Raw genomic sequence first — 16,636 nt, forward strand, 5'->3', positions numbered from 1 at the left:
TAAAATCATCATATACAGAGGGATTTGAAAGAGATGGATGGCTGAAATTTTTTTTTAAGTGTATACTTGTAATGTTGGCGTTTTATCCTGTACATTTGCATTAAGTTACAGATGATTGTTGTTGTTTTTTGTGTCATTTTGTTGTTTATTATGTTGTTTTGTTGTTGTAACTGTGGAATTTTAATTGTTTCCTGCAAAATGCTGCCTTTTTCTTTTTTGTTTTTGGCCAGTCCTAGTTCATATTGTCATGGAACGTATATTGTAACCTATAATTTCTTTTCTTTTGTTTTTCTTTTATTAAATAGCCTCAAATAAGTCCTGTTATGACATAACAAACTATAATCATTTCATAATAAAAACCATTACAACAGTTGTAGTTGTGTGTTCATATATATATATATATATATATATATATATATATATATATATATATATATATATATATGCATATATACTTATAAATATATCAGTGTTGATATGGGATATGGGATGATATATAGTTCTCAATAACAATGTATTTATAATGCAAAACTAATCTATTACTTAAAAAAGTGCTGATTTTGATGTTTTCTGGCTTCAATTGCAACATCTGGACGCAGGGAGGCAGAAAAGGACCACATTGATAGTGCATATTGAAACTTATATATATATATAATAACCATACAATTTTTTTTTAAGATGTTTTAACTTTAGACAATGTAAATAGGGTAAACATGAAACAAACACATATTATTACATACATATTATGTATTTGAATACAATATGACAACGGAGGCGGGATCTGTCGAGGTTACAGCTACTTTCACTTTCAGTAGTAAGCTCGCTGGTTCGCAGCTCGTCAACGCTCCTTCGCTTCTCATGTTAGAGCTATGTTTTTAAACCTGTCATGTTGTTTGTAGCTTAGTTAAACTACTCGAACTCGAGCTCGTCTTTCCCCCCCTCTCCTCTGGTTCTGTTGAGGAACATCGAGGAGACATGTTTTGGACTGTGTCACTGACTGTGTTGCTCTGTTTTCTGGATATGGTGTCCACTCAGTCCGGTAACCTTTACTGCCTTTACTCACTAATTTATTTACATTTTTGTTTAGAAAAACCAGCTGTTTTGTGTACAAACTGTTGTTTTTGTGCCGCTCTCTACGTAGGTGCAGTGTTGTGGTTTTTCTATGACCCCACCCAGTTTACACCCGTATGCAGCATGTGGTTTAGTCATCTACGCTACATAATGATGTGTCATTTAAAAATCGTCAGATTCTAAACTTTTCTTGAGATTAAAACTTATTCTGTTGCGTTTGCTAGTAAATCAGCAAGTGCCCAACAAACAACAACATATATATGAAAATTCGGCGTACTTTATTTAAAAACAAGTATAAACAAATAAAAGATGAAAATAGCGTCCAAACTGCATTGACTCCATGGCAACGCAACATAAGTTCACGCAATACTTTCAATGTGACGTTAAATACTTTGTTTGGAAGAAAATGTATATTTAATAGATACAATAAAAGTCGGTTTGCAAAGTCAAACACAAATGATGAATACTTATATTAATTGTTCTATTAGTTATATGGAAAAAAAACAAAAATGGAGCAAGAACATCAACAAAAATGAAAAATATGTTTCTTTTTTAATTAATTATGTGTTATCCTCCTGCCTTCTCTTGTCATCTTGTACTTCTCTTTCTTTCGTGGTTTATCAAATAACAGAAACTAGTAAATACTGAGTTTGCACACTTAAAAGGGCCAAGGTGAGTCTTTTAAAGAACCTATTTTGTTGAAACTGTAGTCAAAATAGAAAAAGGTCACAATCCTCCAGTGAAAACATGGAGCAGGTGGTTTTTTGGTCAATTAATCCTTTGATTGACTAATTATAAATAATATCTAACTGCAAAACACAGCTAAAACACATCAGCTTCAATTTAAAAAAGTGCTTTGTCTGTTTGTTTGTTTTTGCAGAAATTACACTCTACAAGAAGGTGGGTGATGATGTCATCCTCACACCTCCCTCTGTCACTGCTCCCATCACCAGCATCACGTGGAAGGTTGGTCTCAACATGGCCGTCCAGTGGGACGACTCTGAGTCTGAGGTTTCGTATTATCGTCATTTCAAAGGTGAGCTGGCGACTTGGCTCGAATTTGGTGTCCGTGTGTCTTTTGCTGAGAATTGTTAACCGTGCCCGTTTTGGTTTAAAGAACGTGGGAGGCTGAACATTTCAAGTGGAGGGTTGACAATAGCGGGAGTGACTCGAGGAGACAGTGAGGTGTACACGCCAGAAATAAACGGTGCCGCGGCAACGCCCATTCGTCTGATCGTCATCTGTAAGTACACAATACGCTGAAGTGTCACTGTCACTGTCACCCACTTTTCTCATCTTATAACAACAATAACAGCAGTGGGTTACTGATAGTTAATAGGTTAATACTGTAACAGTCAAACTTACAAATAACTATCATTACTGAAAGTTTTCATTATCAGGGAATGCGCTGGGTGTTTTAGAACTTGTTGGACTTTATGGAGAGCCGTCTTCTTCTGCCAACTGCGAGAAATATCAACACTGGACCATTTGTTCCGAGTGAGAACTCGGCTGTCCTCTCTTACTTTATTGAACATGTGGGTGAAATATTATATATAATATGGCAACCTACGGCCTTACTTAAATACTTTGGCTCTCCAGTTTCTCCAGCTTTAATGCCAAAATACTGCTCAATTAGTGATAATCTTTCTTACCATGTCATGCCTCACGCAGCCAAATCAATTAACGCATACATTTTCTTTCAAAATAAAAGTATGAAAATGCATAGCAACTATTCGATATATGTTATTGTAAAAAATAATTGCAAATATCGTGACAATAATATCTTATATCGGCGCACAAGCTAGATCCAACACTATCACACAACCGTGTGTTTTAAAAGTCCAGTTAGAAATACTGAACGTTTGACTACATAGTGTCATGACACAACTCATCTGTGAAGTATACAGTGCAGTGAAGTCGATCAAGTGTAAATATGACTCTTTTGTTTCTCTCTCCAACGTCTGCAGCTCCTGTTCCCGTGCCCACTGTCACTGTGTCCTGTGATGATGCGGAGGGCAGCTGTGTTTTGACATGCAGCGCAAACACCACAGGCGCTGAACCGCACTCTTTAAAATGGAAGTCGGACGACAGCGAGCTGACGACTACGTCCAATGTGCACCATATAGAGAAGGTCTGTGTCTTTACCTCACTATGGCAACATCTGCGTTCGGACAAACGTTTTAGCTTTGTGTTTGCAGTAATCTGTGTGCACAGACCTGTAAAAATCTGACCAGAATTGCGTTCGAAGCCACCTCTGTACGTGGTTTGAATCCCATGTGTGCTGTCCAGACTGCCAAAAAAATCAAGTCTGGATATGCTTGAAAATCCATTTAAACTGCCCTGCCCTTGTACAGCAGACAGTCGCACACACAGGCAAATGGCACAGAAATTGATGCCAGATTTAAAGGGAATACATGTTTCTTTTTTAATTCAAATACGGATACTGGGCCTACAACACAAGCCCCCGAAATAGTTAAACTAAAATGATTTTATTCTTAGTTTTTGTTCCTTTACACTTACCCATTTTAAGTGCAGGGTCTAGGTGTCGATGGCAGGCGTACCTGAAGTGGAGTAGTATGGATGTAGCCTGTTTTCTGTAGACATGTAAAAGATGGAGTGATTACAGCAAAACGTTTTTTATTAGTAAATATAGTTAGTAGACAAAACAAGTATTTTGTTCTACTCAAAATTCTGTTGCCACCTCCTTGTAGAAACATATTTCAACTTCATTGCCTCTGTCGAGAAAATCGTTGTATAATCCTGCACTAAATATTGTGATTGCGATATGATCATTTTTGCATCAGAGCTTTCATTTTTCACGAAAAAAAACATTATCAATATAAAACAAACATATTTACTTATGTGAAGAGAATGATTATGGAGCCGGTGAGTTTCTACTGCATTGAAGAACTTCAATCGCTGCATTGTCCTCAGACGTGAACATTGCACTCGTTCAGTTATCATGTACTTTTGTGAATCGGCTATGAATCAAAGCCACAATGAAACCAGCTTTTAAACGTGGTGCATGATATGAATTCAAATCACTGTTTTGACTCCCAGGAGAAAAGTTTAAGCATAACACAGTTCAGCTGTGAGCTGGATAATCCAGTCAGTCGACAGAGCAGTGGACCCATCTTCAATCCTTTCAACCCCAAAGCAACTCGTGAGTTATTTTGTTTGTTTTATCTTGGAAAATGATCACATACACTTAACAGTGTTAGCGACGTCCTTTTTTTTGCTTTTGTCGTTGTCTTCCAGGGGCTCAAGGAAATCTCAACATTAGTGCGGGACTCGTGGTTTTCATCAGTCTGTTGAGTGCTGTGCTGTTGCTGGTTTTTGTACACAGATGTAAAACAGGTATGATACTGTGATTATTAACTTTTATTTATTAATTAAGTGTTAATGAAACATGACTGATTTTAAAAAAAATCAATAATTCTGCCAATTTCTCTGTAGGGGATTGGTTCTTCCAAAAGGGTAGGAAATCAATTTTAAACCAGAAATGCATGTCAAAATAAAAAAGGTATGTATATATTCTGTATTTTGTAAGATATTTTTTGCTGGCATCGGACTACATGATATTTTGTCTTTCACGATGGTCACTATTGAATATGGAACAACATAAGATGACTTACGCACGCATACACATCCAAACAAAACACTCTTGGCTTGCAGTCAATTTGGATGTTACACTATACGTCCGTTCATTGTTCCCAAAATTCATAATCCGGTCCAACAAATTGCTTTTAATTGGCCTGACTTCGTGTCGTCTGATCCCGGCATAAAGGTTCAATTCAATTCAATTGTATTTGAATAGTGCCAAATCACAACATACAGAACCTTTAAAATAGTACTGAGAGTAGAGAAACCCTTCACACCAGCGCTTCACACAATGAGCAATCAGGTGAGGGGAAAAAAATCTGCCTCGACCAATAAGGGTGAAAGGAAAAATGGGGGACTCAGAATGTTCCCTTTTACCTGTAATATATCTGTTTAAGAGTCACTGCTGCTCTAATTACAAGTATGCCAAGTCAGTACACTCTATGATGCCTTAATTTAACATGAATATTGAAAACATGTCCTCTGCTGTGTTTCTGTCCTTGCAGAATACATGCCATGGACAGCAGGTCAGTAAACTGTTCTCCTTTTTTTTTATACATTTAAAATGACAAACAAAAAGGACTTATTCAGTAACCGTATTGCGTCTTGCTATTTGTTTTAAAATCACAGACTTCTGGAGAAAGAAGGAGAGTACACGTAGGTTCAAGCAACACACTCTTCTCTTCAATATTGTCCCATGTTTTTACTATTATAATATACAATGATGACAATCTCTTAATATCATTAAAGCAGCAGAGGCCTCTGCAACTAATGGCACCACAGCTCGTCAAGAGAATAGACAAGGTAACAGAAAAAAATCTATTTATAATACATGATATATAATTACTGTATATGTTTATAATCCACTTTACTTAAAGGTCCAGAAATTGTGATATCTAATGAAAAAAAATAGTACTATTTGTACAGAGTGCGGAGTCTGTTAAAAGTAGCAGTGTTTGTGTGGTGGCAGCCATCTTGGAATGGGTCAAAGATAGAAATCAGGGGCATTCCTGAAGGGAATGTTCAGTTCTGACTGCATTCTGAAGTGGAATGCCCCATATCTGGCTGGTTTGACCCTTTAGGCCAGGGGTGTGATTGTACAGCTACAACAAATTACAATTGCACGCACAAATTTAAACAGAAAGTATGATCCAGTCCCTGTTGTAAATAGGTTATATTCAAATTTCTGCCCATTAATCCCTCATAAATGTTAGATACTGGACCTTTAAATGCATGTTAGGCTTTGCGTGAAGGTGTAAGCAGCAGTTTGTGACTCTTTTTTCTTTTCTTTTTTTTAATCTGTCAGAGGAAACAGCGCGGAATCAGGATGCCGGGGACGATCTGCGTGTGTATTGAAGTGTCAAGAACTTTTAATGAAATACGGAAATGAACACATGCTGTGGAATGTTAGGGCAAGCCACATAATACAATGGGATGTGGGATCGGTCCAGTCGTAGCTGTTACAGAAACGTGTCTGTTACTATATACAGTGCTTAACAAATGTATTAGACCACCTTGTCATAAAAACTAGAAATAAGGAAATCTTTCAAAAACTTTAAAACTATTATTATTATTAGTTATTGTCATTTATTTGGCAAATGGCAAACTGAATTCTCCCTTTATACCCAAATTTGAGCCAGCTCACTGGGCAGAAATTAAGTATAATATTTAACCACTAAAATAAAATGTTTCTTTTCAGGAATGCAAGTAAACAACTAAAGTTTGACATCTTAATCAAGAAATAAGAATGTGCTTTACTATTTTTTCAATTTTGTTTGTGAGACAGTTAATTTGAAAAGTTGTGGATAACAATAATAATTGTTATTGATATGAATATCATTTTGATATGATATGAATATCATTTTGAGACATGACTGATTTTGATAATTACCAAGGCTGTCAATTTTGGGGCATACATTTAATACATTTGGTAAGCGCTGTGTATATATGTGTGTATATATATATACACACATATATGTATACCTCTGAAGAGAACTGAAATAGTGTTTAAAAATATATTTTTGGACAAAAATGAATAAATAGTCCAGATTGAAACAGAGATGCTGCCTCAGAGAGAAACCCGAAGACCCCTCAGGTCTTCATGGGAAATAACAGAATCTAGGTTTAGGCAGCAGCAGGAAACACAATCGAGTGTGTCTTCTTCCTGAATGTACAGCATCACCTGACATTCACTGGTGCTTCAAACTCATTTCATCAACAGCAGAGGAGGATTGGAGGTGGATCTGCTATGGATTCATGTGGGGAAGAACTCCACTGACAATGAGGTGAAAGAGGGACTCCATTGTTTGGCTCAGGCCACAATAATACAAGCTTTGTACAGAGTTTTACTGCATATTCCTCAGCAGCAGCCTCATGGACACCCTGCATTTATTATTAATACTGCATGTATTAAATATATGGTATGAGTTATAGCTAAGATGTAAATTGTGGTCGGGCAAAGGTTAAGGTTACATATTTAACAGGCTAACAAGGTTATGGATGAGGCTATGGCTAAATATACAAAAACTAAGCATTTTTCGCAACAATTTTAGTTAGTTTTGTAAATACACACTTCAGTTTCAGTTAGTTATCGTTCTTTTTTTAAACTCTACTTTTTATTTTTATTTCAGTTTTTGTTATTACTATAACAACCTTGATAAGCACTGAAAGACATGCTTTGACCCATCTGAGCTGCTGGAGGAAAAATAAATACTCCTGGTTAAAGTTGAGGTAAATAAAAATGTAAACCTATATAATGTACATGCTGTAGCACCCACAAACCGCGTGTTTATGTGACGGAATATGAGATTTGTTTATCAGCAACTGGCATTTTAAAATAAAAATACATTAGCTAATTTTTATTACATTGAATGAATGACACTACATTAAATTATAATGTCATAAGCTTGTTGTTTTGTGTATGTTTACAGTTTGCTGCTTTTATTTACAGATTCATTTTGCCTCATAAAAATGACTTTTATGCATTAGCGATGTGTATGAGGCACGATGTGAGCTTTGTTGCAAAGGAGGTTTTAAAAAATGTCTTAAAAGTGATTAAAATTGTTGCAGAGACCCTGTAGACTCATTTGACAGTGATTTGACTTACATGATGTAGCTTTAATGTGAAGTTTGGTCTTACTCTCGATGGGGTCGCAGAGATCCTTGGCACTGGTGTCCGTCCTCGCAGCTTTAAGGAGGTGAGGTGAGGTAGTTCTCATCAAACCGGACCATGTGGGGGAGCATCCAGGCTGCCGCCGTTAGTGATCGCTACAAAGGGGAAATGTGGACAGAGTGACATTAAGTCGGTCTGCCTGTGATGAATAGAATACAAATAAATGTAGTCCAGGAATGTATTGTTCATTTCATTAACTCTCGTCTATTTTGAAAAGTATCACATTGTCTCCTGATGTGGCTCACACCTCGCGTGACATAATAATAAAGTGTAAAAAGTGGTCACCCTTTTGTGATAAGACAATTATTGTTTTTATTAACATCACTCATAGAGGTTTCTTATATTGCAGTAATACTCCAAAGACTTAAGTTTGTTTGTGTTTTGTTTATGATGGATGTTGTAAAAGGGATTTATCAGACATGTACCAATAAAATAATGTTTTGCTCTAGTTAAGAAAAACAACAAAACCCTGAACCCATTTTCCTTTGACACCTATAAATCATAAATAAGAAATTAAATATTTATGTTGTAGTTTAAGGTAAATATAGACAGTGCGAGGTTTAACCACTAGAGGGTAGCACAGGGTCGATGACAGTTTCAAGCATCCTGAAAAATAAATTTTTTCTCATAATACTGTGTATTTTGTGATACTGAGCAAAATAGATGGCGGAAAAATGTGCTATGTATATAATTTAATGATGTGTAATTTGAAGATTAAATAGTGCATTTAGTTTTAATATTTTGAATCTCACTGATCCATATGATTTCATTTTATTTCGTCTTACTTTTATATTTTCTATATTTGACACAGTGTATTTGCACAGCTTATTGTCTCTTTAAATGTGAGTAGAGTCATTGCTGAGCAATCATGTTTCACTTTGAGAACAGCTCATACAGCTGCTGATTTTGACATTTTAAGTCTTCTTAGTTTCACACAAGGTCAAATCATTCAAATGTGTAAGTAAATAAAAGTAAAAAAAACAATTAAGCTGCCAAGTCATTGCTTACAGAGGTCAGGTCAGAAACCAGGGCTGGACTGTCCAACACAGCAAACAAGTGGGTAATATGTCACTCATGTAATTTCCCATGATTCCTTTCTGGGTTCTGGTTCACACATCTCGACATTCAGCTGGAGAAACAGGGGAGGGGGAAAAAACACTGAGTACCTGCTGAGAAATTCAGAAAAACAAACACATATCAGACACATCGTGGTGTTCGTGCTGGGAACGGTGACCACAGCTGAACTCACATGGACACAACACAGTACATTACAAAAGTGTGGTTTAGAAACGAGTCTGGGAAAATAAAATAGTAGGTATTTTATAATTAATTTATTCGCAAATACAAAAAGGAGGAAAAAACCTGATGAAAACCAGTTTTCCTTTTACAGCATTCACACAGATTCAGTGACGTCATCTGCCAGCAAATATTTGAATCAAAAATAGTTAATAAAATCTATACATATTGATGTATAACACTACAGCCCTTTTGACAGTGGGTTGGTACAGGCAAACTCCCAATGGACAACCGCAATACTACCAGCTGACTGAGGTACTGATGAAATTAGTGTAAATAGAAAATAATTAAGTTTATTTTCCTCTATCACTTCTCTTAAGCAGCATATTCTGTAGCCTGTTTCAGTGTCATTTCAAAAACCCTGATGCAGCTGTGACTACATTCTTGAAATTTCACATTACAGCAACAACAAAGATCACAAATTAAACGTTAGAAAATCTGCACTGTGGACTTTCATAATACTAACTATTTTAAAAACGGTTTAATGTGATGAATTCGATTATCACAATGTGAATTTACACATGTGTACAACAAGCAATTATTCTGATATGATTTAATTGTTTTCTATTGGCAGTACTACACGGTAAGGGTGTAAAAATTCCGAGCATGTAATTAATTTTTTGTGGTCATTTTTGGAAAATTGGGCTTGGAGGGTTACTGGTTCGAATCCCCTCCAGTTCAAGGGCTGGGGCAATGCTCATTGTTAATTGGACACAGTAAATTGACTCTAACCAAGGGTGGCCACATCTAGTGTGTCAGGAAGGGCATCCACAGTTGAAAAAAACATCTCTGCCAAAATCAAATGTGCAGATCATCCATTGTGGTGACCCCTAGAGCGGGAAAAAAATGTACCTTATTTCAAAGGTCAAACCTCTGCCACTGAAAAAGAACAGTTAACCATGTTTGCTAGTTTCCTGTACAAGTTACAAAAAAACAGCCCATTACATCAGTGGTCCCTCACTGTGTGTATGAAACCACATAGGCGTGTAAAAGTAGTCAAGAGGTTCTAAACTACAGTACATAAACATGACTGTCAGTGCTGCATTGACCGTGAGGCACTTCTATGATTAAGGCTTAGCAGCCAACACTGAACAACGACGCCTCCGTTTACAGCAGTGGGGTCAAAGCGGCTGAGCGCACTGAGCCTGAGAAACTCGTTATCAGCAGCCTGTTCTCATTCCAAGAGCGTCGTACACCGCTGCTCTGTCACGTCCCTCAGCGTCACCTTACATACGCAAAACACACAGAAAAGCTCTGACACTTCTGTACAAAATTTTTAGCACTTTACAGTAGGGTTGGGTAAAAACATTAATTACGAGATGCATCGCGGTTCAGACGTGGACGATTCTGAATCGACTACAAATTACAATTATTTAAACGGTACACAATGTGAAATAGACGGTGCCAAAAGGCAAAACTCGGAAGCATGGAGTCGGTTTCGTTGACACTTAACAAGGAGCCACGGCCTCTTTGAGGCGGGTAGGATAGGATAGAAATTACATGTGATGTTTGGACATCTGTTGCCACCATATCGTACATCCCTAACGCTAACCCTCAATGGCCGAACTCTAGCCTCTGTCCTTTTATTAGCTCTAACTCTAGCCTCAGTCCTTCTCCTGGTCCTAATCTTAACCTCAGTCCTATTCTGACCCCTAACCCTAACCTCATACTGACTTTTATTTTACCTCTGCTCTGAGTGTGGAAATGTGCCGCTAGTCGGTTTACATTGGAAGATGCCTTGTGTAAGGCAATGCAGAGGGATGTGACACGTGGTTGCAGCGTTACCACCTGGGTCTTGATAGGATTCGACGCAGACGGAAGAAGAGCTAAGCTATGGCACTGCTGCCATTAGACAAAGGTTCCGCCTCTGAATTTGCTGCCACAGGACTTAGCTCTGTGGACTTGGCCTGGTCACTGGCCTCGCCTCCTGGTCTGTTCTGGTTTCTGTAGTGACGGAAGATGACCACAGCAGCGCAGATGAAGTAGACAACAGTCAGGATGATGAAGTAAATGAAGAACACCAGGAACTGTGAAGGGAAAAATTAACAGGTTATCAATATGGAATAATTCATCCTGTATGAGAGAACTAAAGCCTTATTTATAACCTGACTACATTCTATCGCCCCTGACCGATTTTACGCTGTTGCTTTTTTTTTGGTCTTGTCAGTGGATGTCAACTTTAACATTAAAGGTCGGAAACCACAATCTTCTCAAAACCTTTTGTGAGTCACATTGGACTAGAACTTGTTGTGTTTTTTTTTAAAGTAAGATCATCTTCTATAATGAAGTGAGTGTTTCACCTGGCTGTGCACATCAAATGCCAGGCCCCTCTTATCAATAAATATCAGGCTGATAATGGTATTCAGTATGGTCCCCAAGAAGGTGTTGATGCCAAACACCAGTGCACACAGCTCCTTTGTGAGTGAGGAGGCAATCTGGAAACTACAGAGAGACAATTCAAAAAGTCAGATCATTAATGATACAAACATAAAATCACACACTGGGGAAAAAAAATAGTGTTTACAACATGAATGGTTTTGTAGTTCTATGGTCAAATACTCACGTGGCAATAGGCACCAGTAGCTGATAGAAGCATCTGAAGATAATGTAGGCAATGTAGCACACCCAGATGTTGTCCGTGGTGCCCATGAGCAGCAGCAGACCCGCCTGCACCGCCGTGATGATGCCGATGACCAGCTCCGACCAAATGTTCCACCGGATTTTCAAAAATCCCGCCGTGAAGGACATTATTGCACCTGGACAAAGACATACGTCAGTCACTCCTCTCCATCTTGAGAATTGTCATTGAGTGTCGAACACACATGCTTCCTCACTGCTCTGCACTTAATAAATAAAGTGACAGCACTGTGTTAGCAACAAAATAAAGATTCCATTAACATCATTTAACCATCACTAGATTTGACTTTTGCCATCTTGGAAATTACTTACAAGGTGCTGCCTTTGTGAATCTTTTCCACCTAATGCTATGTGGTAATTAATGATTAATGACTGTGGTAGAGTTTTTTTCTCTACAAAAGGAAACTAGAGGAAACTCCTACTTTTTCCTTAACCTGTAATTAGGTAATCAAACACAATGTAATTCATATTAGTCTTGTTCATGAAACCTGTAAAGGTGGCAAGACAAAGTGGCAAACATCAACGTTTTATGTCTAAAGACATACTTAAATTAAAGCTACAGAATTATAAATGTTCCTAAAGTAAAATTAAAAACGTTTCAGCTGACATTTTAGGAGATAGTGGAACTTTAATGTTTAGTTGAGGTCTAAATTTAGAAATCTGAAAATGCACGAATATGCATGAAAGATTTAAAATGTCTAGTCTGTTCTTAGAAAAACTACATTCAGGAGCTCCAAAAATGTCTCACTCAGTAAGGTAGAAGCTGCCTCCACTCCCCCGTTGTAAACGTTCTTGTTCTCCGTGGCGGGGTAGACTTTGTTCCACAGGATGTGGACGTAGAACAACACTAGGTAGTACCCAGTGGAGTTGAACACCCACCACAGGGACCACAGCCTCAGGTTCGGGATCCTGACGACATTTCTCAGCTCCAGCAGCATCTGCGCAAGGACGGAATCCTTCCAGCGTGCTGCAGAGCACAGGGGTGCTACAGAAGGAAACCTACTCTGTTTCGGCTTCATTTGGTCCAGTTCTGATTTGGAAGCTGCCAATGCTGCTTTTTCCATTTGCTCCTTTTTACGCATTTGATTAAAAAACAGGGAGCGTTTTGGCCATGGCATGCACAGAGCCAGCAGAAGGCCAAAGCTAACGAAACCCAGGGATATAGAGTTGAGGGTGTAGAAACTGATATTGCCCAGGGACATGCAAAGCTGACCCAGCACCGAGCTGGTGAACACACCCATGAGGACTGAGCAGCGTGAGTATCCAGCCACTCGCTGGTAGAGGACCGGGCTGACCAGGGAGAAGATGTAGGAGGAGTAGGCCATGCGGCAGGCCATAGTGATGCCGTAGAAGAACTCCATGAGCTGCATCTCAAGGAGAGAGGTACCCAGGAGCAGAATGACCCAAATGATCACCTGACTAATGCCCTGGATGACCAGGACTGGTTTGTAGCGCAGGAGATCAGTCAGCAGGAAGGCTGGCACCAGCACTGCCATGTAGGAGTAGGTCAGCACAGGGCTGATCTCATTGGTCACCTGACGATGACAAAAATCAAGATGAGAAATCATGGCGGGGGATGAAAAATCCACTTATAGTTTTGTTTTCATAGCCCTAACACTCAGTTTTCATGATAACTTTAAAGTACCGTATTTTCCGCACTACAAGGCGCACCTAAAAACCTCAAATGTTCTCAAAAGCCGACAGTGCGCCGTATAATCCGGACGAGACGGAGCCGGGCATGTTGGATCCCGTATTCGCCCAACTGTTTAATTCGGACACTGAAGAAGAAGAATTCGAGGGATTCGCGGATGAGGAATAACTTGATAAAGTGAGCTTTACATGTTTATTTTGTGTGTTGTGTTGTGTGACATTAACGTTTGAGCAACGTTGAGTTATTTATATATTGTTATTGCTTTGCACTATTTCGAGTGTTACTATATTGTGATAGCACTAACGTTTGATTTACCGTAACAGTATCAGACTGTTTTTTACGTGTTTATTGAATCCAGGAAAGGTTCCCCTCCACTATGTGATATAAATGTTGCACTACATGTTATACCCTGCTGTTGTTAAAAGATAAACGAAATACCACATCACATAAAACAGCTGTTTATTCATGTTGGGAGTAAACGGAGTTGTCAGAACGCTGGTTTGTAATCTATAAATAAAGTTTGACTGACCTATCTGACTGTTTTGTTGACATTACCTTTAGCGCAGCTCCATCTAATGAATGCATAACGTAACCCCAGCCCCTACTGTAGCGTCTATTCTATGCGCCTTATAATGCAGTGCGCCTTATATATGGACAAAGTTTTAAAATAGGCCATTCATTGAAGGTGCGCCTTATAATCCGGTGCGCCTTATAATCCGGTGCGCCTTATAGTGCGGAAAATACGGTAAGTGTAGGGCAACAGGACATGGGTGGCCACAAGTCTAAAATGACCGTATCAAACTGATCAAACTCGGTATTAGCAGATCCTTGAGTTTTCAATATCGGTATTGGAAACAAAAAAGCTTTATCATGGCACCCCTACTCAGGTGAACAAATCTGTCTGAAAGAAGCTGGTCAAAATCTGATACTGTAGATCTCTAACAATGTTTTTGCTGATTGTCACATTTTATAAAAGTTGAAAATACTTCATTTCTTCAGACAGACAAACAGAAAACTAACTGTTGGTAAATTGCAGTAGTTCTAATTCAAATCGCTATTCCTTCATTACAAAACTCTACAAACTTGTTCGAGCGATTCCTGCTTGGAGGAATGTGAACTTGGACCTCAGTGTGATGGATCAAAAACTCACCACAGGCCACTCATTAATTCCACTGTGTAATGACTACCCAAATGAAGTGGAGAGAGTTAGAGGCAAAGAATTCAGCCTTTTCAGACTTAAGTGGGCAACTGTAATCTCTCTTTGATTACTGACTTGTAATCAAAGAAATGTATTATGTTTACTGGACGGTATATATTCTAAACATGGCTGCACTGGTGTCATTTTGCATTACACATTCATTGACAAGTTGTGATTATTTGTAAAGGGAGTCACTCTGATTATGAAGTTGGTCGGAAGGCAGGTGTATCATATTTTAACGGAAAAATATCCAAATCTATTGCTATTGTGTACAAAACAAATGATTTGCTAAATAAGAAATGTTATTCAAAATGTATTCAAATATAAATGTGTACACATGTGTAGACAAACCTGACTTCTGGTGAAGTTCTTGACGGGGCTGAGCAGAAGCGGTGTGATGAAAGGCTCCCCGGGCTTTATCGATGACATGAAGCCATAGAAACACAGAAACATCACTGCCCAGTTCCACTTTCTTGGTTCACTGGTCCCTTCCTGGGGACCATCAGCGGAGGACAGGACCTCTGCCATTTTTTCGTCTCCTCCAGTGTCCTCAGATGTGAGCACTTTCAGGTCCATGTCTTTCTCCTCGTCTGATCTGTCCACACATCCTGCTGTGTCACCTTCTACCATTATGTCAGCTGTTTGTGGTTGGGAGGGTTCGCACCGTGATGCAGAGTACAGGGTCAGTCAAACCAGCATGCAGTGACTTGTTCTGGCATGAAAAGCTACTGATTTCCAGTTTAAAATCTAATTAGAAATGAAAAAAGCTGTTGTGCTTCTCCACTGCCAGAGAAGCCTCACACACTGAGCGAACCATTGAACGGAGCAGTGAGACGGAAGTTAAAGCACAACATGCTGCTGATCACATGTAAGAGAAAATGTTGACCTTTGCTTCATTCCACTCTGTGACATAGTCTGGACACAAGGCTACCCAGCAGCTGAGTCTGGTGTCATTGTTAACCTGGAAAGATAACACTGTTGTTAGTCACACTGTTATGACAGTGGGCAGACAAAAACTTTACAGCACAGCTTTTTGATTATTGCTTATTCTATTTATATGTTTACATTTTATTTCTATATCTTATTTATTGTCTAATTTACTACTGCTTATTCTATATCCTTGTAACGATGTAAAATTCCCCAGTGTATATAAATAAACTAATCTAATCTAATCCCAAATCCACCTTTATCTTATTTTTCTTTTATTAATGTAATTTTGGTTGTGAAATCTGACTGAAAACAGCAATTATTTGGGACTTGTGTGGAATAATTAGACTTAAAAAATATATATTTAATTCAAAAAAATTGGAAAGTACGTGTAATAATATCATCAGATTAGAGGAATCTGTGGGCATTACACGCATCTGAATATCCAAAGTGTTCCATATTGTAGTGCAACTAAGTGACTAGTTACATCATCTCTAATGTCACACATGTGAGGCTGTAACTGTTGGATAAACCAAGGTCGTTTTCTAACACTAGTACATTTTTGTGTCTCTGTTTTTTAACGAAAAGTTAAATATGTCTTTCTAAATGGTGGTACTTTTTCAGTGAATGTATAAACAGGGACAAGTTGAGCCAGTTTTCCTGTGAGAAATGTTTGTGTGTGTGTGTGTGTGTGTGTGTGTGAAATCATGTTAGCATACATAAGATATTAGCAGGCTGTTTTGTTAGCTGCTAATGTGCGAAACCTCGCGTTAACTTGGGGTTTGTGTGTCGGACACCAATACACATACATGTGAAATTATTTCAATGAGTCACAGAACCCGCTAACCAGGGAGCTAATGATACACAAACTTAGCGCTCTTCTATCGACTTTGTCGACTGTATTCAACGTATCGCAATAATGGCAATTAACTAACATCAACATACGACACATAAATCAGTTTATGCATTAACAGACACCATTAATTTGCCTGTAATATCAAGATATGTAATAACGAATGAACATAGCATACCTCATGTGCTGGAGACGCTCAACAGTACTAATAACACCGCATTGGCTTCTGGG

The 16,636-nt window shown here is 38.4% G+C and overlaps 2 protein-coding genes across 4 annotated transcripts; one reads left to right on the plus strand and one right to left on the minus strand.

Annotated features, from left to right (window-relative positions):
- The first annotated feature begins 785 nt into the window (after positions 1–785).
- LOC122762271 (carcinoembryonic antigen-related cell adhesion molecule 3-like) lies at positions 786–6,598 on the plus strand. 3 transcript variants are annotated; one of them, XM_044017459.1, is made up of 11 exons: positions 786–1,039; positions 1,952–2,107; positions 2,189–2,314; positions 3,039–3,202; positions 4,132–4,234; positions 4,330–4,428; positions 4,528–4,548; positions 5,178–5,198; positions 5,302–5,328; positions 5,422–5,475; positions 5,978–6,598. In XM_044017459.1, exons 1-11 carry the CDS (start codon positions 976–978, stop codon positions 6,025–6,027), a joined length of 885 nt encoding a protein of 294 aa, XP_043873394.1. In that variant the 5' UTR covers positions 786–975; the 3' UTR covers positions 6,028–6,598. The 3 variants fall into 3 exon arrangements, with proteins under 3 accessions (XP_043873394.1, XP_043873406.1, XP_043873398.1); XM_044017463.1 differs by having other exon boundaries at positions 787–1,039; positions 5,425–5,475; XM_044017471.1 differs by lacking the exons at positions 5,302–5,328; positions 5,422–5,475; positions 5,978–6,598 and having other exon boundaries at positions 4,528–4,594.
- Positions 6,599–9,152: 2,554 nt separating this feature from the next.
- slc19a1 (solute carrier family 19 member 1) lies at positions 9,153–16,636 on the minus strand. The gene is made up of 6 exons (XM_044017448.1): positions 16,584–16,636; positions 14,977–15,586; positions 12,525–13,311; positions 11,703–11,895; positions 11,440–11,581; positions 9,153–11,166 (listed from the first exon to the last, which is right to left on the minus strand). Exons 2-6 carry the CDS (start codon positions 15,253–15,255, stop codon positions 10,966–10,968), a joined length of 1,602 nt encoding a protein of 533 aa, XP_043873383.1. The 5' UTR covers positions 15,256–15,586; positions 16,584–16,636; the 3' UTR covers positions 9,153–10,965.

The sequence above is a fragment of the Solea senegalensis genome, linkage group LG2 (assembly GCF_019176455.1).
Source record: "Solea senegalensis isolate Sse05_10M linkage group LG2, IFAPA_SoseM_1, whole genome shotgun sequence".
Taxonomy (NCBI): Eukaryota; Metazoa; Chordata; class Actinopteri; order Pleuronectiformes; family Soleidae; genus Solea; species Solea senegalensis.

Coding starts and splice junctions, on each gene's coding strand:
- slc19a1 (XM_044017448.1), bottom strand. CDS start 15,255: ATGGTAGAAGGTGACACAGCAGGATGTGTGGACAGATCAGACGAGGAG. Junction 11,896..12,524: donor GGCAGCTTCTACCTTACTGA/GTGAGACATTTT, acceptor GTCTTTGTCCAG/GTGCAATAATGTCCTTCACG. Junction 11,167..11,439: donor CATTTGATGTGCACAGCCAG/GTGAAACACTCA, acceptor TTCCCTTCACAG/TTCCTGGTGTTCTTCATTTA.
- LOC122762271 (XM_044017459.1), top strand. CDS start 976: ATGTTTTGGACTGTGTCACTGACTGTGTTGCTCTGTTTTCTGGATATG. Junction 5,199..5,301: donor ATACATGCCATGGACAGCAG/GTCAGTAAACTG, acceptor TTAAAATCACAG/ACTTCTGGAGAAAGAAGGAG. Junction 5,329..5,421: donor GAGAAAGAAGGAGAGTACAC/GTAGGTTCAAGC, acceptor ATATCATTAAAG/CAGCAGAGGCCTCTGCAACT.